Genomic DNA, 23106 nt, shown 5'->3' on the forward strand with positions numbered 1-23106 from the left:
TTCCGTCAGACTTCAAAAAAAGTGTTATAATCATGATACCAAAGAAAGCGGGGGCAGATAAATGTGAAGAATACAGAACAATTAGTTTAACTAGTCATGCATCAAAAATCTTAACTAGAATTCTATACAGAAGAATTGCGAGGAGAGTGGAAGAAGTGTTAGGAGAAGACCAATTAAAGATTAAAGAAAAACAAACCAACATACCTGGCATTTATAGACCTAGAAAAGGCATTCGATAACGTAGACTGGATAAAATGTTCAGCATTTTAAAAAAATTAGGGTTCAAATACAGAGATAGAACAATTGCTAACATTTACAGGAACCAAACAGCAACAGTAATAATTGAAGAACATAAGAAAGAACCGTAATAAGAAAGGGAGTCTGACAAGGATGTTCCCTATCCCTGTTACTTTTAATCTTTACATGGAACTTGCAGTTAATGATGTTAAAGAACAATTTAGATTTGGAGTAACAGTACAAGGTGAAAAGATAAAGATGCTACGATTTGCTGATGATATAGTAATTCTAGTCGAGAGTAAAAACGATTTAGAAGAAACAATGAACGGCATAGATGAAGTCCTACGCAAGAACTATCGCATTAAAATATACAAGAACAAAACAAAAGTAATGAAATGTAGTAGAAATAACAAAGATGGACCACTGAATGTGAAAATAGGAGGAGAAAAGATTATGGAGGTAGAAGAATTTTGTTATTTGGGAGGTAGAATTAATAAAGATGGACGAAGCAGGAGCGATATAAAATGCCGAATAGCACAAGCTAAACGAGCCTTCAGTAAGAAATATAATTTGTTTACATCAAAAATTAATTTAAATGTCAGGAAAAGATTTTTGAAAGTGTATGTTTGGAGTGTCGTTTTATATGGAAGTGAAACTTGGACAATCGGAGTATCTGAGAAGAAAAGATTAGAAGCTTTTGAAATGTGGTGCTATAGGAGAATGTTAAAAATCAGACGGGTGGATAAAGTGACAAATGAAGAGGTGTTGCGGCAAATAGATGAAGAAAGAGGCATTTGGAAAAATATAGTTAAAAGAAGAGACAGACTTATAGGCCACATACTAAAACATCCTGGAATAGTCGCTTTAATATTGGAAGGACAGGTAGAAGGGAAAAATTGTGTAGGCACGCCACGTTTGGAATATGTAAAACAAATTGTTAGGGATGTAGGATGTAGAGGGTATACTGAAATGAAACGACTAGCACTAGATAGGGAATCTTGGAGAGCTGCATCAAACCAGTCAAATGACTGAAGACCAAAAAAAAAATATATATATATATATTTAATTTAAAAATATATATATATAACTAAAAGAGAATGTTTAACAAAAATGAATCTGTATAACTAAAATAATTAGAAATAGAAATATTATTAATGAACAAACCTTAAGCAGCATTAACATATAAGAAACAGTTATTTGTTAGTAAATTTTTTATTAAAAAAATAATATTACAAACACACTTTTCAAAGCTGATCACAGTAAAAGATAGGCCAGTCAAGGAAGTTTAAATAACAATCAGTCAAATTTTCTGAAATAAAAATACCATTACAAGTAGATAACACTCTCAAATGTACCAAATCTCTCTCACCACAAACTTCATGGACAGAAAATACAAAATTTATTTAACACCATTCATAAGAAATCAAATTAATAAATAAATAAATAATAAAATTAGATACCTGATGCCTATCCAAATTAACATCTTCATTGCAATCAATGTATTCACCTACACTGAGATCAGTTAAGTAACGAAGTGTAGTTGAAAACTGTGTCACAACACTTTCTGTAGCAGTAAGATACAATGTCCGTAAGCCTCCATTTTTAAAAGGCCTGTACATATGTAACCAAATTATTGATAGAATGTTATTTAAAAAAATATTAAGTAAAAAAAAGTATTAAAATACACAAAGAAATTTATCTTTAGAAACAATGAATATATCAATAAACAACACACAAGTAATTTCTCAAGTGAAAGATGCATATAAAGATGTTCTGTTAAACTGAAAGAATATGAAATTAAATACAGTTGCACTAACAGTCTTAAAAAAATACAGCAAGTTTTTGTAACATACATATGCTCTGAAAATTACTGCAAAGATTTCAGTTTAAACCTCATAACTGAATCTGATTCAATTAAAGGTATGAAAAGACCCTTGTATTTTCAAGGTATGTCTTGTAATAATCTTGTAAATCTTAAAATATTTCTTTCCAATTCACTGCCTAATAATTCATGGAACAACTTAAGAAATGGTTGAAATCAGCCATACTATCAGATGAATTTGGCAAGAGAATAAGAACAATCAATAAGTAACTCTAAACTTCATTCCTAGACTTAGACTCTGTTTACATCCAAATATAATACCCATGACATGAGCAAATCGACAAATTAATCAAATATAATTACACTTGATAACACTTAACACTTTTTACATTACTGTTATCAAGAACAGTAATGAAAATGGGCTTACATTAATGAAATAAAGCAACAGCTATCAATGAAGTAGCAGAGTTGTGCTTCAACAACATGCTGATGATGTATTTTTTTTTAAACAATAAAAGAGTTGAATACACTGGGCCAAAGAAATTCATTCATCCCTCCACACAGGGAGAACAACATCTAAGAAATAGGATGTGGTGAAATAAACAGAGCAACAACATTCAATGATGCTCTGCAATAAGCCTTTCTAGGTTCTCCTAGGAAGGCTTATTATCTAGCCTAGGTTTTCCTAGGCTTCCTAGGTTGTAGGTTGTAGCGTCCTAGGTTTTCCTAGGAAGTACTACATGGGTTACATTTTGCCAATTGTCTCATATCACTGTATACCTTGTTTGTTCAATGGTGACGGATAGAAATTGAATGCACCATAGCATAGCAGCAAAGATTTGTGATGGGGGAAACAAACTGTCAGTTGAGATCAGAGCTTCGAGCGTAAAACATTGTTTACATACTTTTCTGAAAACGTTGTATATGTTCTTTATAACCAATAACTGAATTTAATACTTAAATACTCTACCTTTGTCCACAACTGTTATTTGTTAATAAGTTCATTGATGTTAGCATTATTAAAGAAAAATTATTTTTTAGTTAACTTTATTTGAATTATTCGTAAATCTAATTTATTGTAATGTAAATATAAACCCAAAACATTGACAAAAACCAATAAAGTTAGGGGAAAGAGGTTATCAACAGTCAGACTCAAGCAGCTATTCTTAATATTTATAATTTTATGAAGAATGAAGCGAAGGACAAGAAAAAAAATTTAAAACAAATTCAGACTAGTGTTTCTAAAGCAACTGGTATATCCATTACATCCCTTTAGCACATTTTAAAGCAACAAGAACAACATGAAACCAGTGGAAGTGAATTCAGTACGCCTCGTAAGAAAAGGCCAAGGAAGAAGTTTTCAACTTCTTCCTTGGCCTTTTTTTTGTGAAAACTTCAACAAAGGTTTTTATTTAGAGGATGGTGAATGTGTTTTACTTACAGCACAGAAAAGACCGCTCTCTGAGGATACGTTTGCCATTAGTAAAAGGGTAATATTTGAAGGGGGCATTTGGGTTCTTCATGTACTCATGAAAGATTTAGGCCTCTGATAGAAAAAAGCTAAAAATAAAATAAACATTTTGATCAAGAATGATAATATTTGAGATTAAAGGTTGCATTATCTGTGCTCCATAACGCAGCACAGAGAAGAAAATCATCATCATATATACAGAGATGAAACCTATATTCTTCCCACACAAAGGGTCAAGCATGGACCTAGGGTTCTTCAGAAATGGCTGAAAGCTGCTATTTCTAAAGGAAGTGAAGCAATAATATTTAACATGGGAGGAGAAGATGGTTTTATTGGGAATGCTCTTTTAATATTTAAGTCAGGTCAAAAAACAGGCAATTACCATGACGATATGGATTTTAATAATCTTCAAAAATGAGTTGTGTCTCACCGATTCTACGGTTCTATGTGCTACCGATTCTGTCACAGAGATCTTTAATAGTTACAAACAACATACCTTGTCACAATGCTCCAGACCCTAATAAAAAATTTGTATTAGGAGGCTGCAATAAATCCAGCCCCTAAAAACATGATCAAGATGAATTTCAACATGAATTAAAAGACATGATCAATTAGTTCATTAAAAACAAGATACCATTTTCATATGAAATGTTCAAATCTGAATTGTACATGCTGATAAAACTACAAAAATGTGATTTAAAACCTACAAAACCAATTGTTTGTTTGCTGAAAAAAGACATACTGTTGTCAGATTATCACCTTATATTCCAACTTAAATGATATTGAGAATCGTGTGTTAAAAATTACATTGTCAAAAAGAATGTAACATTCAATTTAGAAACACACAGAACTGGCAAAAAAAATTAAGAGAAATAAATATAACTTCTGGAAGGCAGTCTACAAAACTGTGGAAAATTCTGGGATTAATTACTTAAAACTTGAGCCAATGTTAGACAAAATTTCAGAGCATTGTATTGTAAAATTACATGAAACTGATTTCAGTTCTGACAGTGATAATGAAGAGAATTCATAAGGGTGAATGGAGTTGGAAATAATATAACTTGGAAAGAAATTAAATATGTTGTGTGTTAGGTAATGTGTTAATTTAGTGAATCTAGTAAAAATTATTTATGGAACCAATTTAGAAATGATATTATATTACAATGTCATTAATTTTGAAATTACAGTAAGTCAATGGTTTTTTAAGAAGTTAATTCTTTACAATACAATTAGCTTCATGATCATAATATTTTTAATGGCTTTTTGTTATTATTCCACTGATAAATAGATTCTTATGACATCAAATGAGTAAAAATGTATAAAATGATTTATAATGTACATTTTGTTTAATATGTTTGATTTGCATACAGTAATGTTAACGGCGTACGTTGGACATGTGGTAATGATTTTTTTAAATAAAAATAATCATTAATTAATGTCACCATCCATAATTACAGTTAGATATATAACTAAAACTATGCACAGTTAGACATGATCAAAGACAAGCTTTGTTTTACCGAAGTAGATTTATGATTAGCTACTGAAGTGTAATATATTAGGAACATAAGGAACTTTGACGAAGGCAAAATTATGGAGCCGACTGTTCTTAACTACAATTGTATATGAAGGTTTGCTCTCTGTATTCCTTTCTGCAGATCAAAACTCTATTACTAGACTGAGATAACTAAGAGTTTGCGCAGCTCATATGCCACCACCCGCCAAACAGTTCTCACCAGACTTAAACCCTACATAAATTTTTACTTATTCTGAAGAATGAGGTTGAAACTGAAGCAATAACTTTTTTACTATCAACTAAATTTAAAATGAATTTAAAGTTATCCATACAATAACTTTTAAGAATAACTTTCTCGGAAGCAATGTAGGAGGCAATCTGACAAAAAGTACCAGGGAACATTTATAAGGTAATGAAGGGATAATTTTAAAAGAAATACCAAAAACAAAATGAAAAATTCAATACCATACAAAATGCTTTAAAAAAGTGTTAATTTACTAAACCATACAAACTCAGAGTTAAATTAAAGTTTAAAAAATTACTTGACTTTGAAAAAAATCATAATACTTTTATATAGATTAGATTACATACCTTCGAACAGCATTTGAGAGTTCTTGTATTAATTTTAATGCTACAAATGTTTTATTTGGACCATTACCCACACATGCAATGATGTTATGATCTTTGGCACTATCCAATAACTCCACCTGTTAATAACATAAATTTCAATTACCTATGCATAACAATTTTGAATAAATAAAAGTTGTTAAGTCAAATATAATATAAAAACAAAATATCTACTTTATTATTTTATACTTAAATTCTTGTGCATTAAAAAAGTGTAATTGTAAATGTAACAGTAAATGTGTAGTCTTGAACAGACTCAGGCCAACCAACATGTGAAACATGTGGTTAATTGAAATCAATCACCAAAGAACCCTGGTATCCACAGTCTAGCATTGTGTCTGTTAATCTACCCACATGTACTAAAGGTTGCCTCATCACTAAATAACAACATATCAAATTAAATAGGACTGTTTTTGACACAGTGGGTGTACTAATATCATAAGAGGTGATCATTTGGTTAAATGTGATGAAGAAGTTGTAACTTACAACTTCTTAACAGAGCTACATTCTTAACAGAGCTGCTTATGAACAATGTCGTGAACAGTGGAAATGAGAAATTTACAGTTGATAACTAGGACAGGCAATGAATGCACTACATACACGATCCACCATCTCGTCACTAACTGAAACTTTTGAATGATTTCCAGTTTGTGAAACTAAGCTTCTGTCTCTTTTAGTATATCCCACCGACAATGGATGTAGGAGGATCAATATTCCATTCTGTTTGTACTAACTGCATAAAATGCGTAACTGAAACTCCACTAACCAAAGCACAATCTGAACCTTCTGTTGCGGGTTCACATCTCGACTGACTACAACTGCACTGTGAGTGAGTTTGATTGTACATCCTTATTCCACTGACCTTAAGAGTACACAGAACAAATCTTGAAGATATTTCCTGTTGATTGAGCCTACGTCTAAGAGATTACTACGATGGTCTTCTAGATATGGCCATTACTTTTGAATACCTTTAGCCTGAGCACCCTGAACATGAAATATATAATCTTTCAATGTTAGAAAAGTCAGGAAGAAGCTTTATATTATAAAACTAAGTGCAAATAAATATTTCAATGCAATAAATTGATGAACCATTACAGAACTTTATTACTGCTGCTTCTAAGGTTCAAATAACATGCAGAAACTTATAATCTGTTTGCTACAGAAACTAGCATAGTGAATAGAAAAGAAAACTGCTTTTGGTACTTATGTATTAACGCCACCGCAGCTACAGCTTTATTTAAAAACAAAGTAGTCAATCGGATTTCAGTGGAAAATGGGCCAATATAGAGTTTAACATAGATTCAAAACAGTCTCTTTATTAATTTTAATAAATGGTTATTAATATTTATTTATTTTATAAATATAATTTAACCAAACTTAACCTACACTCACTTCGCTCACTAACCTTGACTAATTAACAGGAGTGTTTTGATTATTTAAATAGATAATTACAATAATTACTGAATTTATTAAATAAATACTCAAAAAATTATGGTGTTAATTAGTCAAGGTTAGCAAGCGTAGGTTAAGTTTTTAAATAAAGCTGTAGCTCCGGTGGCGTTAATACATAAGTACCCTGCTCTTTATTACTTAAACTCATTATCTACCATATGTAATGGAATTGGAACTGTTCAAAAATATTTTTCAAAAAGAAAGATTATCATGCTCCTCATCACCTCTAGTCGCAAAAGCATACAAGTAAATAACATATTCAAAGTGATTATACATGAATTAAGGCATAATTTATTAAACTTTTCACAGAATTAGATGAATTCATTTTTAAAATGGATTTAAAATACTTAAATAATAGAACAACTACAAAAATGCATCTACAAATGTCAATTCTCTTGATCAAATTCTAATTCAAATACTTTAATAAAATATTATTTTTTACAATATAAAATTAATAAAACTAAAAATGTAATTCTTCTCACCTGATATTCCTTTGGTGTAAATGATTTCGTGTACACATTGTCAATAAAATAATAAGCCATTTACTTGTAAACTGTAAAAAAAACACAATAATCATACAATTACATTAAAATTTTTAAAAAATAAATAAATTAATATGAAATAGATATCTATAAAACATATTACTAAACGACCATCAAAATTAAGACTTTCGAACTCTTCAGAATCTTAGTGGCAGTATTGGCTAACTGTACCAATTAATTCTAATTTAGACTTTGTATATACATAATCCTATTATTAAAATTATTATAAACCTGTTGTAAAATTGTCTATCATTAGTAAAACATAAAAAAAGGCCATTCATTGTTTTACCTATTTTTTAAAATTATATTTGACTTTTTTTTGTTTGTTTATTTATTTACTTAAAATTTTGATTTGATATGTGATTTTCTTTTAAGTAAACATTTTTTTTAAAGTTTAAGTAACAACACTGTATATAGAAATAAATACAACAAAGTATTAAAACAAATGCAAAATTTATTAAATGTACCTTCTAAATCTCATTAAGCAACGTCTTTAAATGAAAAACATAAATCTTAAGTTACTCACACGCAATATAGTAAATTTATTCATCAATTATGGAAAGAAGGAAATCACAGAAAATCTAACAAATTGGATTACTTTTTAAAAACACAGCACAGAAAAAAATATATTTTTTTTTGTAAGTAAACAAATTGTCAAAAAAACTATAGGAAACAATTCTGTAATTGTGATAATTGCATTAGTGCGCTTATCTCAATTATTCACTTATTAACTAAAACAAAGAGTTCTGATCAGCATGCTATTAAACAGTACGTAACAACCATTATTTGCAATCTAACGAAATTCAAAATTTTACGATGGCATCACAATGTAAACGAAATCCCAGGCTATTTATAACTGTTAAACAAAAAAGAGTCAACTTTAGAATAAATTAGATAACAAAAGATTTATTTCGGTTGAAACAAGATAACCTATGCAACTGTCAAAATCAGATCATTAAGTATTTCCCTAAATTCTGAGAGTATAATAACTTACCGAATTGAATTAAATATAACTTTAATGAAGCATACACGCAAACTGATTTTAAATTAATTAACACTGTTATCAAGAAAATTTCATCGTTATAAACTACTAGCTGCAACACCTTATCGACATAAACAATAAATTACACTGAAAGTGTTGCCACAATACAAGAACAAAATTATTTTAGTAATTTATTTGTTCACATTTATTTTTCATAAAACTAAGAAAAACATAATAAATTACGTAAAATAATATAATAAAATACTTACATTCATTTGTAAATGATTCTCCATCAATACACTGCTACAGAGTGTTTGAGCAGTTCTTCAGTATTTTCCAGATAAAGTTATTCAAAATAAATAAGAGCAATTTAGATTATATTAATTAGAAAAAATAAAATGATTTTAATATATACTTTATTTATTCAAAACCAATAAGGCTGATAAAAAAATAAACATTCCCCATCACAGCAAACAGTGATATGGATACAGTAGATCACGCACGCCTATTTTCTGAACTACCTGAATAAAAAAATAAAAGCGATACTATTTACTAAGTATTAAATAAAACCTGTTAATCTTCCCAAAATTCATTTTCTATTCGTAATGTGTACGCTGAAATCTGTTCAACTTTGTGAACAACAATTACATGCATTGACAACATTCAATTTTTTTATCTATTATTTATTTTATTCAATTTTTTTCCGAATAATTCACCTTGGAACACGTTAGATCATTTATTTATTTGCGGTTTCTTTTTTTCGGTTTCTCTATCTGTCCAGTATCTCTTCATTTTTTCTGATATCTTTCTCTCATTCTTCAGAAAGTTCAGCTCTATTGTTTTTGTGTTTTGGTGCTTCTTGGAACCTTTTATTTTCATTTTTTAATATTCCCTTTAAAATTTCTCATTCTCTTATACTCTCTTCAGTTCTTTTAGGTCTTCATGGACTTGTGTAAACCATTTGGCTTTAATTTTTTACTTTGTAAGAAATCAAAAATTTATTGTCAATCTATGTTATTCATTCTAAATAAATTGGAGTAAAATGGAATTCGTATTTTTCTTATTGTATCTGACAGTTTTTCAATTTTAGTATAAAGTTTGTTATTTGGAATTAATTTTATCTGATTACTTTGAAATTTAGGACCTAAAATTTTTCTTATAATTTTCATTTCTTTTTTTCTTGATTTTCTAGCAGACCTTTGTTGTACAGTCTTAGAATGGGCGGCACTCTGCCGCGTAGAGTGCATCCGGCTTTATCACAGTTTTATAGTGACAAAATTTTGAGTTCCATGATAAAGACTGTAATATGTGTTTTTCATTAGCTGGAAAGCTACTTCTATTTTATTAGTTCTAACTGTTAATAATTTTTATCTAAACAATTCCAACAGATCCATTCTCCAAGATATTTTAAATTATTCACTTTTTCGGTTTTTTTATTATTTATAACAAGGAAATTCAACCAGTTTTTATCATTAGTCAAATTTTTTGTTTTCTCTAATGCGATTTTTAGTCCCATTTTAGCAAATGGTTTTTCTAATTCTTTAATTCATTGTTCAGTTTCATTCTAGTTTTTGGCTAATAATGCCATATCTTCAGCGTAAGCTAAACAGTTAATCTTTAGTTCCAGTCTTATTTCACTATTTTTGTTACATTTTCTCACTACCTTTTCAAGAGGACAGTTAAAAAGTAATGGAGAAAGTTCATTTCCTTGCCTTATGCCGGTTTCAATGGGAAAAGGATCTGATAATTTTCCCATAAATTTTATTTTAGAGTATATGTTAATGTTGCTTTGATGAAGTTTGCCGTTTTTTTTACCTAAACCTAATTCTGTTAATTTTGAAAAAAGTGATGTTCTATCTACCGAATCATATGCTTTTTGAAAATCAACAAAAGTTATAACATATGTTCTATTTTGACATTTACCATATACCATAATATTTTTAAGATTAAAGATCTGATCTGTCCAAGATCTATTTTTCCTAAATCCACCCTGATATTCACCCAATTGAGGTTCGGCTCGATGAAGAGCTTTAGACAGAATCTTGTATGCAACTTAAAAAAGCGAAATTCCCCTGTAGTTATTGGGATTGTTTTATATCCTTTTTTATGAAGTGAATGGATGAGGGTAGTCTTCCAATTTTTATTTGTTTTTTTTATTGTTTAAATGTAATTTTTTTCATGAGGGAAAAGAAGCAAAATTTTTTTCTAAATATCAAACCTTTAAAAAATTGTTACTTATCAAAGAAAAATTAAAGAAATGGACAACTGAAGAAAATAAAATAACACAATACTTTTTCATAGAACACACTATCAAAGTATTCATTATTTTATAAAAAAAGTAAAATGTTTTTCGTATCTTTCTGTTAAATATATTGTTTCTGAGACAATGAACATAGTATCAGAAATATATCTGAGACAATATATTTCTGAGAATACATTTTTTTTCCTTTCTTCTTATCGTAAGAGACTTAACTTTCTATATTATTATTATTACTATTATTACCAAATGATGAGAAGAAATCACAATTTGGATAAATGTTTTAAGGCTTCCTTTACTCTCAACGTAATGTTCGTCAATATTAGTAGTCATGTAAGTCATATGACCTTGGCTTAATTTGAATATATGTAGCTGCCGCAATGAATATTGAAGCTTGGACTACGACAGTTGTACTAACTGTCGTAGTAAAGGGAACCGTACTGGTTCCCTTTATCCAAATTGAAAACAGTTTACTTTCACGCGCAGAAGCAAATTGCTTTCTTGTAAATACAACTTATTATTTTATGTTACTGGATGGTATTATAGATTACTTTTAAATATATTTTTAAATTCTGCTGTTTATACATTATAAATTAAGTATTTTGTCATAAAAGGAAATGTTATGATATATTTTTAAATCTTAAAAATAATGTAGATCTATTCTCAACAAGTATTATAATTACGTCAGCAGACAAACGCTAAATGATAAATTAACTAGCATTATAATTGTTTGATAAATAATAATTGTTTGTTTTACGATAAATAAAATCTAGTGATTTTATTTATCGTAAAATAAACCTCGACAAGCCAAGTGTTATAACTCAGGAAATGTTTAACCTTTCTTAGAGTCATATCAAGAAATAATATTGCTATGTGCAATACAATATAATACAATACTGTAGAAATAAATAATTACCCATAAGCCTACGTTATTAAATGCTTGAGTAAAATCCAATTAACTAGTTGTCCTGTATTTGAGGAAATGTATTACATCCTCCAACAACTAGGACTCCCAAGAGGCGTAGTTCTGCTGGGCTGAAAGGACTTCAGGAGATGGACTGAAGAGAAATCTCGCCGGGAGAACGAAGTACACACACGCTTGTCTTCCAAGGTCAGTCCCGGTGAGTACTCAACCGGTCTAAAGGATCGGAAAGGAGTATTTAATTCTGACCATAACAGATAATAAATATAACCGGCATAAAAAACTTACCCGCCCGACAAAAAAAAAGACAGCAGCAAGGGAATTTTGTCCAGGTTCTACGATTAGTAAGGAGATACGTAAATCTCCCGCTATCCTTGCGTTTCGTTCCTGTATTTATTGATCCTATAAGAGCATTTGTGCTAATTCCGTTTCTTTTAATTCGAATTTTGATTGAAAAATGAAATCCATTTTATAATCGGTTGTGTATGTTTAGTGTTTTATAATTATGAGTGAACTTAATAAGTCTAACGTAAAAAACAAAAAATTAAAATGGCAGGCCCGGGAAATAACAAATAGTTTATAAAATAAGGAGATCGATTTCCGAAGTCGGAAATAAAAAGATAAACACCTGATTCACATTAAAAAATGTGAAGGAAAACAGCAGCTGCGTGAGGGATGTTGCGATCCCAAGTCCAAAGAGTGACAAAAGAGAAAAAGCGGTTGCTAGAAAAATTAACCGAAAATCCAGCGCAGACTTCTTTCTCTGATCAAATCAGCTGATTTGGAAGTCGAGAGTTCCAGCGTTCAAGTCCTAGTAAAGACAGTTACTTTTATACGCATTTGAATACTAGATCGCGGAAACAGGTGTTCTTTGGTGGTTGGGTTTCAATTAACTACACATCTCAGTAACAGTTGAACCGAGACTGTACAAGACTACACTTCATTTACACTCATACAAATCATCCTCTGAAGTAATATTTGAACGGTAATTCCTGGAGGTTAAACAGGAAAAAGAAGACTTCTTTCTCTACTCCAATAAAATACAAAACCTTGTAAAATGCCTGCAACAGGATTAGATGACTTTGACAAGTGTGTGGTGAGACGGACTATGAACAAAATTCATTAACTTTTGATGGTGATAAATATAATAGTTACTGCTTAAAGATGACATTGGTTACTCAGGAAAAGAGATGAGTTTGAGAAAAATAATAAAAGAATTGGGTTTTAGGTAGAGAAAAACTGAAAATAACAGGAAGGTACTCACTCAATGAGCAACATGACAAGGTTTTAGAGTATTCAGTATCTGACTGCCATAAAAAAACTCGAACCGAAAATAGGCCAATAATGTACATCAACGAGTCATATATATTATCTTCTCACACTAAAAATAATTTGAGGTATAGTTATTCAGGAGGTGACAGACTGAAAGTTTCTGTTTCAAAAACCAGCAGACTTATTATAGCACCAGAGTAGAAATGGAGTTTTTACCAAACTTGGCAAAGGCAAACAAACCTTACAAACTTGGCAAGCAAGTTAAAAAGTAGTGAATACTGAGATCAAATGAAAGCAGAATATTACTTAAAATGGTCAGAAGAAATGTTAATTCGAAACCTTCCTGATAACTCTATGGTAATTTTTGAAAACGCACCCTATCACATTGCCATTTTAGAAAAATCACCAATCTCCAATTCAAGAAAAGAGGATAAGATTATTAAGTGGTTGCAGAAGCATTATGTTCCTCATTCTTCCGCGATGCTGAAACCACAATTGTATGAATTGGTAAAAGCAAACATGGAAATGTTTCCTGTTTATGTGTTTAATGAACTTTTACAAAAAAAAAAGGATGACATTCTCTGACTATCTCTACACCAGCTGGATTTAAATCCTATCACAATGGTTTGGTCAGAAATTAAAGGATACATAGCAAGTCATAACATAACTTTCAAAGATGTTCAAAGGCTATATGAAAATAAAGTGGCCAACGAATTAAAAAAATTGGAAGGTATTGTGACAAAGTTAAGGAAACAGAAACTGAATATACGTGACAAGAACACAATATTGACAATACTAAGGAATCATTTATTATTTATTTACAAGAAGACATTGAAAGTGACAGTTGATGATTCTGATGACAGTAAACCTTGTAAATTTTAATATTTCCTGTGAAATGGTTAGCATTCATCCTCTTTAATTAAAATAGTTTTATTTTATTCTAACATTTAAAAATAATTAGTTTCTGCTGGAATTTCCAATTCCATTATTTAGTGCATTTACATTATTTTGCATTAACTTTTCAATATCTGTTTGAAATAAAAAGGACCAGCACTCAATGAAGGTAATACATTTTGATTTACTTGTTATAACCATTTTGTGTAGGTCTACTGTTGTACAATTCCCAGCTTCACATAAGTTCTTCTGTAATTCTTTTCACATTAACCATTTTGATACATGTTTAATAACATACTTTTTTTGGAGAAAATGATCGTATATTAATAAAACATTTTTCAGAGAGGCAGTTAAATATTTGACACAGCTTGTGTGTGTGTGTGTGTGTGTGTGTGTGTGTGTGTGTATGTATATATATATATATATATATATATATAATATCAAATTAAATTTAAAAATGTAATAATGTTCAAAATTTTAGTTATACATTGAGGTGATTAAAATTTCAAAAAATTGGGTTGTGCAATCCAATACTAAAACCACAATACATCTTACAAAGGCCCATTCACTGTTAGGTAATGAAGCAAATGTTATGCTAAAAGGATAGTAGAATAATTCGAATTGCGGTTGTTGCTGCCGTGGCACCAAGCATCAAGATTGGTTGTGTCACCTGTACTTTGTAAAACCTACATACAAATTTGAATACATAACATATATTAACAAATTAGTTTATTAACTAACTTAGAACTGCAATTCAATACAAATCTAAAGTTACATCATATACCATATTTAACTAGTACATGAGGCCATTCTATTAAATTACATGAATCATATAAAATTGATCTTTTTATCTGTTTAAAAATACCCAAGTAATATTGTAAAGTTGATTGTAAGAGTACAATACTAATTCTTATAAAAACTGAAACAGCTCAGTTCCAGCTGAAACTGAGATATGATGAGACCCTAACAGTATCATATGACTCCATTTAATCATAAAAATACCTTTGAATCATCACTCATGGTTTGCTTTAATTTTATTGTAGACTAATAATAATATTTGCTTAGATAAGTTAATCAAACTCATTTCAAACTGTTTTGTAACTTTCAATTTATTATGTGATGTTCATAAGAAAAAGTGACAACTTTAAATTTTGAAATTAAATAAAATAACTTACACATATCAGATAAATATGTTTAATAATTATTATTATTATTGTAGTGTAATATTTAACTGACTTTTAATATTTATGCTGAGTTCAAAACAATTATTAGCACTCCAAGTCATCGATTCTGGTAATGGCGCCAAATATAATGATTTAATAACAAAATGAAGGAAATCTGTGTGTATCATATATTTAGTCTAATTGTAGTGTTTTTTATTGTTATTAATAAATTGTTCTAATCTTATATAAATAAAGGGAAAGAAAAATGAAACTTTCATACTATTTATAATCTTTTTTCTAAAATATTTTTGTTTTTGGACAGTAAAACTTAATAAATAAATAATAATAAAATAATTTGCTTAGTATCTTATCTGTCAAATAATGAGAAGATACAATTTTAATTATCCTACAATTAATTTTTAACATGATATCTCCATGTGCTTAATAATGTTTTTCATAAAACTTAATTCCATTTTATAAAATAATCTGTTTTTTCTCATAACATTTTCAGATGAAATTAAGAAATAAAAGAGAGAGAGAGAGAGGGAGAGAGAAAGTTTGTCTGATGAAAAGTTTGTAATTGAAACAGTGTGTAAGTTGTATTTTCCATTTGTTAAATTTCTATTGACACGATTTGAAATCTGATAATATACTTCAGGTGTAAATCAGGTTAATCTTCTCCTTACCTTTGCATATAGTTGCTGGTCATTTATAATTATCTTTGTTAATTCATGAATAGGAATAAAGTTATTCATGATATATTACAGTTTTACTGCAAAAGGATTCAGCAATTACCTCAAAACCTCCATACATTATTCATGAACATAGTTAATGTTTATTACTAATAGAAACAGGTTCATAATTTAATTGATCCTAATAAAGATTCTGCCAAAATATATAAGATTATAAGAGATTTGTAATACATAACTATTACATATTTGCATTATTATTCGAAATACAAATTTGGTGAGAAAAATTAAACAGATGGATGCTTTTTAAAAAATTTAATTGGTCATCAAAATTATCTCGTAGTATAGGAAAAGAGAGTTAATTGTTCATTATATTCTGTGACAAGAGGAAGGGCGAGGCAAAACAGATTTTAAAAAATTAGGGGAAATTAGAAGAAAGCAAATTAAAAAATTAGGTGAAAAAGAAATTTCTAAATAAATTTATTATTCTTTATTTATTTCTTTAATAAATATTATGGTTTTACTTCAAAATTTTACTTATTTTTTCCTTTGTAATATTTATAATAATCAAAAGAATGTAAATATAAATTTTCTTATAGAATTAGCAATTTTTAATCTTGACGTAAATATAATATTACGCTAATGAGTAAATTTCAGTATTAAACCATTCTTTATTTCTATAAATTTCATGTATTTATAACGTAGCAGACCAAGAATTTATTTTTATTATTAATAATTTTTATTTTTTATAGAGAAACATATTTTACTCATGTGGAGCAGCACTAACAAACTTATAATGAGAAATATAAATTTCACTTTGTATTAAAGTAAAACTAGTTTTAATATTAATTAGTCACCCTCAGACCATGTAAAATATAGCCATATAAAAGAGATGATGTTCTTTATAAAAAAAAAGACTCACAATGCAATTTATACATAGAGAGAACATTACAGAAGTACTAGCTGTTCTACAATGCTCTATTTTGCTCAATACAGCATGTTCTGGATTCCATTAACTGACCAGACCTGTTGTCTCATAGATCTGATAAACATTATTCCATCTACAAAAAAATTTTAAATCTAAAATATAATTTCAGTTAAATTTTTAGCTGTTGTGTAAATCAAATAATTTTATTATATACATCAGCCTCAACAAAGAATTAAACAAGTAAAATAACAAAAATTATTTTTATTGATCAGCATATAAGCATTTAACACATTTTAAAAATATTTATAATATATCTCTTACGAGCAAATGGCTGCAGATATTGATAATAAGATTCTTAAAAATATTCCAGATAAGAGCAGCAGAAAATTTTACAAACTTTATTAAAATGCTTTTTTTGGATTTAAATACATACAGGAAAGGTTTGGTTAGGTTAATGTTTTCACAAGCATGGTATGAAGATGAATCTTATTTCTTATTCCTAAATATCTTCATCCTGCTTATTTGTATTATACATGTAAAAATCCAGTCATTTACAGCAAGAAAACTAAAGCGTAATTAATTTTTAGAATTGTTGAGTGGAGTAAGTAAAATTTAAAAACATAAAAAACCTACAATAAGAATAATATTTAGTAAAGTAATTCTTTTAAACACATTTATAAATAAGACTTTAAATTTTAATTTGGCATCAACATTTTGAAGTTGACATCAAATTAAATATTAATTTAATTTACTAATTGTTAAATTTGACACAAACTTTAAAAAGTTAAAATTTAAAGAACTAAGAAATTATTATTTTTATTTATTTTTAGCATTATTTTATTTAATATTACTCTTAATGTAATTTTTTAAATCTGTTATATTTCATTTTTAACTTTTTATGTATTTGTTTATTTTCTTTTTTATTTTGTTTTATACTTTTTATTGTATTTTTTTTTTTAATGGAGATTTAAACTTTTATAATACTGAACTAAACATAATACAACTTTAAAAAAAAATTCATTCAAAACATTTTTAACCATCTTTGTAACCATCCTAAATGACTGGTACTCTTTTTGCCAGAGCTAGCTAATGGTACTGTGCTGGTGGTAGTTTTTTTAACCAGGTAGGCAGATATAAAGAACATGGTCAAAAAGTGTGACTGATTTGAATTGTGTCTGTCTGTTTAATCTGTCATTATGTGCTTTTGTAAATTTATGAGTTTGATAATGTTCAAATTCAGTAAGATGTGGTCTTTTTTCATATATATATATATAGAATTTCAAGATTACTGTCAATGTTCATGAATTTGTTTATGAGGTGGTTACAAATGTTGATTCAAATGTTAGCAAAAGTTTCTTGTTTTCAGTTTTATTACTTTTTTTTAAATATGGGTAGGCCTTCAAAAACACTGCTCAATGAAAAAAAATGTTTAAGAAATCCTAAATTCAAAAATCTACTCTTTAACAAAAATAAGAAGATTAATGCATGTAGAAACTGCCACCAAGACTTTGAAGTCTCTGCATATTTTATTTTACTGTAAGTTTTCCCATTACACTTCTTACATTTTTACTGAAAAATTCTTTTAACATTAGAAAGACATCTGGAAAAGTATCAGAACAATTATAAAAATAAAACATTATAGTACTAAACATGCTTATGGAAAACTAACATTACAGACTAACTAACATTATGGAAAACTACAGCTGCTTTTTTTCCAAGAAAATGTGGCTCTCTGCATTTTCATATAGCAATGATGGAGGTGCCTTCCTTGGTAAAATATTCCGGAGGTAAACTAGTCCCCCGTTCGGATCTCTGGGTGGGGGCTACTAAGGAAGGGGTCACCAGAAAATTAAAAAATAATGATGTTAAAGAACAATTTAGATTCGAAGTAACAGTACAAGGTGAAAAGATAAAGATGCTACGATTTGCTGATGATATAGTAATTCTAGCCGAGAGTAAAAAGGATTTAGAAGATACAATGAATGGCATAGATGAAGTCCTACGCAAGAACTATCGCATTAAAAAAAAACAAGAACAAAATTAAAGTAATGAAATGTAGTAGAAATAACAAAGATGGACCACTGAATGTGAAAATAGGAGGAGAAAAGAATATGGAGGTAGAAGAATTTTGTTATTAGAGAGGTAGAATTACTAAAGATGGACGAAGCAGAGCGATATAAAATGCCGAATAGCACAGGCGAAACGAGCCTTCAGTCAGAAATATAATTTGTTTAATCAAAAATTAATTTAAATGTCAGGAAAGGAGTTTTGAATGTATATGTTTGGAGTGTCGCTTTATATGGAAGTGAAACTTGGACGATCGGAGTATCTGAGAAGAAACGATTAGAAGCTTTTGAAATGTGTTGCTATAGGAGAATGGTAAAAATCAGATGGGTGGATAAAGTGACAAATGAAGAGGTGTTGCGGACTATAGATGAAGAAAGAAGCATTTGGAAAAATATAGTTAAAAGAAGAGACAGACTTATAGGCCACATACTAAGGCATCCTGGAATAGTCGCTTTAATATTGGAAGGATAGGTAGAAGGAAAAAATTGTGTAGGCAGGCCACGTTTGGAATATGTAAAACAAATTGTTAGGGATGTGGGATGTAGGGGGTATACCGAAATGAAATGCCTAGCACTAGATAGGGAATCTTGGAGAGCTGCATCAAACCAGTCAAATGACTGAAGACAAAAGAAAGTACTAAACAGTACAATGAAAAAAAAATTAAAGATGTCTTCAAAATTGTTGACAAATTTAATTTAATTTGTAGGTTATAAAATTTTCCATTTAAATATGCGGAGCAATTTTACACTACTACCACCACCAGAGTAACTTCCTCAAAAAATGCATAAAGAATTGCTGAAATCAATCAGCTTTATAAAGAGAAAGACTAGAACTTAAAAAAAAAAACTGGTTGTTTTGGAAATCAGTCCCTTGAATTTTAAACTGGAAGAAGTCAGTTAAACAATAGAAACTAGTGATTCCAGTAAATTTTATTTTTTTATTATTCTATCACTTTCATTTTTCTTGAATGAAATATACGGGAGATAAGCTTGTAACAAAAAAAAAAAAAAATTAGTACAAGCTTACTAAGGAATAAAAATGGTTTTAGAAATACACAGAATAGATTCAATTTTTATTATTTTATCATTAACCAAATTAATACTTTAATTTTAAAAAATAAACATTTTATTAATACCATATATGTGAACAAATCCGTCCAGCTTACAATAATAAAATAATAGGTACATAACAACTGTTTACATTCTGTCAACTACTTCTAACTTTTCTTTTTTTTTAAAAAAAAAGAACAAAAATTATGAATAATAAAACACTGCAATAATGGTGTTCATTTCTTTTTCATCCAACATACTCAACTAGGGAAATAATAATATTTTAATTTCTACTAAAACTAATAAACTTACGTTCATTCATACATTTTTATAACCTACATGAATTTTATTTACACACTCCTACATAACAGCAAAATATTTCTTAATTTTAAAATTTCAATTAAATTTAAATCAACTAGAAATTATAAACAATTGTATCAGCAACTTAACCATAAAAAATGATGGTATCATCACTATAATTGTCAATATTAATAATGGAAATAGTTTAATTTAATTACCTTCATTATCTTTCCTAACAGGTAACAGAATGTGAGGAACAAATTATTTTTAATTTACAACAACAAAAAAAAAAAAAAAAATAAATAAACCTAAAAGCAATTCAAATAAAATTAACTTTTATACAATTCTACGTCAGGAGGATCATGTATTAAATTGTAATTAATCATTAAAAAAATAATAATTTTACAATAATGATGTAAAAGGCAACATTTTAAAGTAAAATATATATTAAAGACAAACGATAAGAAATTACTTATTTTATTCATTAAAAATAAAATGTTTTACAAAACTCATGAACTTTTTTTCTATTATGCTGATGAGAATATTTTTATTTAATGTTGCTCATAGCTTCAGATTATTTTTTCATTAAAGATTTAATTTTACCTTGTAGAATAATAATTTGGCACAGTTTCTGAAGCACTTTTAATAAGACAAAACATAAAGTATTCCAAAGATATTTTCATTTAATTAAATAAACACTCAATCAGCAAATTAATAAGATGAGGGAAAATTACCAGAAATAAAATATAAACTTAGACCAGCATAATCAGTAATGAATTAATTAGTATAATTGTTAATCATAAGATCTTCATAAAAATAAAATTAATACTTCAATCCAAGAATCTTCTTTCAGTTCAAAATAAATTAATTGTAACAAATGTTTGATTTAATTTTTCATTTTTACTACTTTTGTTACGGAATGTATTAATTATTTTACGATATGTTAAGCAATTTATTTCTTCATAAATTATATAAGATATGAGTTTTTATATTTTCTTCAGTAAATATAAAAATTGAGTTTTCTGCCAATTCATATTTAAATGCAACTCTTAGTCAGAGTCCTAATAATATGTTGCAAGAAAGAAGTATTCATCAGATCTGATATTGATAACAAAACTATAGTTTTAAATTTTTTTAAAAAGGTTTTATAACAGTAACTTTTTTTTAATGTTTTCCAATGGTATTTTAATGTCCATAGATAAAATATAACAAGATTTATTTAAGTGATAATTTATTATCAAGGTAATTTATAACAGCATTCTCAAACTGAACCATCAGTTACCTAAAAGGGGTTCTCATAATAGTCCATGTCTGTTGTCCAAAGAGCTGTGAAAGGAGGATTTCAATGGAGTAATAAACGATGGTATAATTTTTGTTACTGGAATCTGATATTACAAACAAAATAAATAAATATTAAATAATAATATTCTTTTATAACAGATAGAATTTCTTTGAAATAACAATAGGAGACAGTAACTTTTAAAGTTTTCTACACAATTTTTAACATAATAAAAATAATGTGACTAATGATGTAACATCCACCTTATAAGGTTACAACCACACCATAAGGTGTAGTGTGTTCTTACTTCATATAACGGAAGAATGTAATAATTATAAATGATTTTTTTTAAATTTGTTCTTTTTTCAAACTCAAGACTTATTCCTAGAAGTGGATCAAACTGCAGCATCTCTTTTGAATTCATTCATATTTTACAGTTAGTAAAATAACAAATTAATATTCTTGATTAATAAATTATAAAAATATTTGTTAAAATAAATCATGCTTATGCATTGTCAGTAACCTTATTCTTAATTTTTAACAAGTTACATTAACAAACTACAAAAATGAATTTTCTCACAAGTAGGAGCCAATCGCTAGTAATTCTAAAAAGAGAGGCATAAGAGAAATGTCTAAAAACCAGTAATAAAACAATTACATACTATAAATTTATTAAAATTTTTAGTTTAAATAGTTACAATAATTTTTTTATCAAATTGCCAACTTAAACACTTGTCTACCTGGTAAGCAGTTACTCAGGCAGGTGCCAAAGAAATGAATGGTTTCAAGAAAACAATGAAATTTCATGGTTGCAAGATAAATACCCATTTGAGGAATTTTACGTAATACAACATATGAATACACAATCTTAAAACATAAAAACTGATATGTCATTAAAAACCTGACCTAATGAACATACACAGTAATTCAATATCAAGCAAATTACATGCTGTTTAAGTACATTAACTTTTGAACCAACAAAGTTCCATCTATTTTCCTTATTTTATTGGTAAGGTTAGATTTAAATACAAGAATACACACACACACACACACACACACACACACACACACACACACACACACACACACACACACACACACACACACACACACACACACACACACACACACACACACACACACACACACACACACACACACACACACACACACACATATATATATATATATATATATATATATATATATATATATATATATATATATAATTTTTGAACACTTTCTAACAGGCTTATTCTTATAAAGTGTTTTGTAATAGAAAAACATACAGTTATTTATTTATTTACATAGTAACGACAGGATTACACCCTCCTAAGTTAGTAAATCAATGATAAAAGAATTTTAAATATTTTATTAATTTCAGTCCCAAAACTATCTAAAATACTGCCAACAGTATGCTCTAGTTTAAATCACCAATGCAATGCCACACAACGTACGTAGTCAAGATAACTGTGAAACGAAGCCATCACACAGCAGTTACCTAAGAACAAAATGGAGCATTACGCAATACAATATAAGGAATCCACATATCAATCTGGTGTACCTCAAACACAGATGTCAAAAAACAACTTTGTGGTAACTATTTTGCATGATGATTAGCATCAAAATGTTTAATTTGG

The 23106-nt window shown here is 28.4% G+C and overlaps 1 protein-coding gene across 8 annotated transcripts in view; it reads right to left on the bottom strand.

Annotated features, from left to right (window-relative positions):
- Positions 1-8782, bottom strand: part of Dcr-1 (Endoribonuclease Dcr-1) — a 174067-nt gene extending 165285 nt beyond the window's left edge. For all 8 annotated transcript variants that reach the window (XR_012757241.1, XR_012757239.1, XR_012757242.1 and 5 more), the window contains exons 1-4: positions 8659-8782; positions 7605-7675; positions 5635-5750; positions 1698-1848 (exon numbers count right to left, since the gene is read on the bottom strand). Coding sequence is in view for 4 of the 8 variants with exons in the window: in XM_075371894.1 (XP_075228009.1) it covers positions 1698-1848; positions 5635-5750; positions 7605-7664 (327 nt within the window). In the remaining 4 variants the exon portion in view is untranslated. The remainder of the gene's footprint in view (positions 1-1697; positions 1849-5634; positions 5751-7604; positions 7676-8658) is intronic.
- Between the last annotated feature and the right edge of the window lie 14324 nt (positions 8783-23106).

This window comes from Lycorma delicatula, chromosome 7 (assembly GCF_047948215.1).
Source record: "Lycorma delicatula isolate Av1 chromosome 7, ASM4794821v1, whole genome shotgun sequence".
Classification (NCBI taxonomy): domain Eukaryota; kingdom Metazoa; phylum Arthropoda; class Insecta; order Hemiptera; family Fulgoridae; genus Lycorma; species Lycorma delicatula.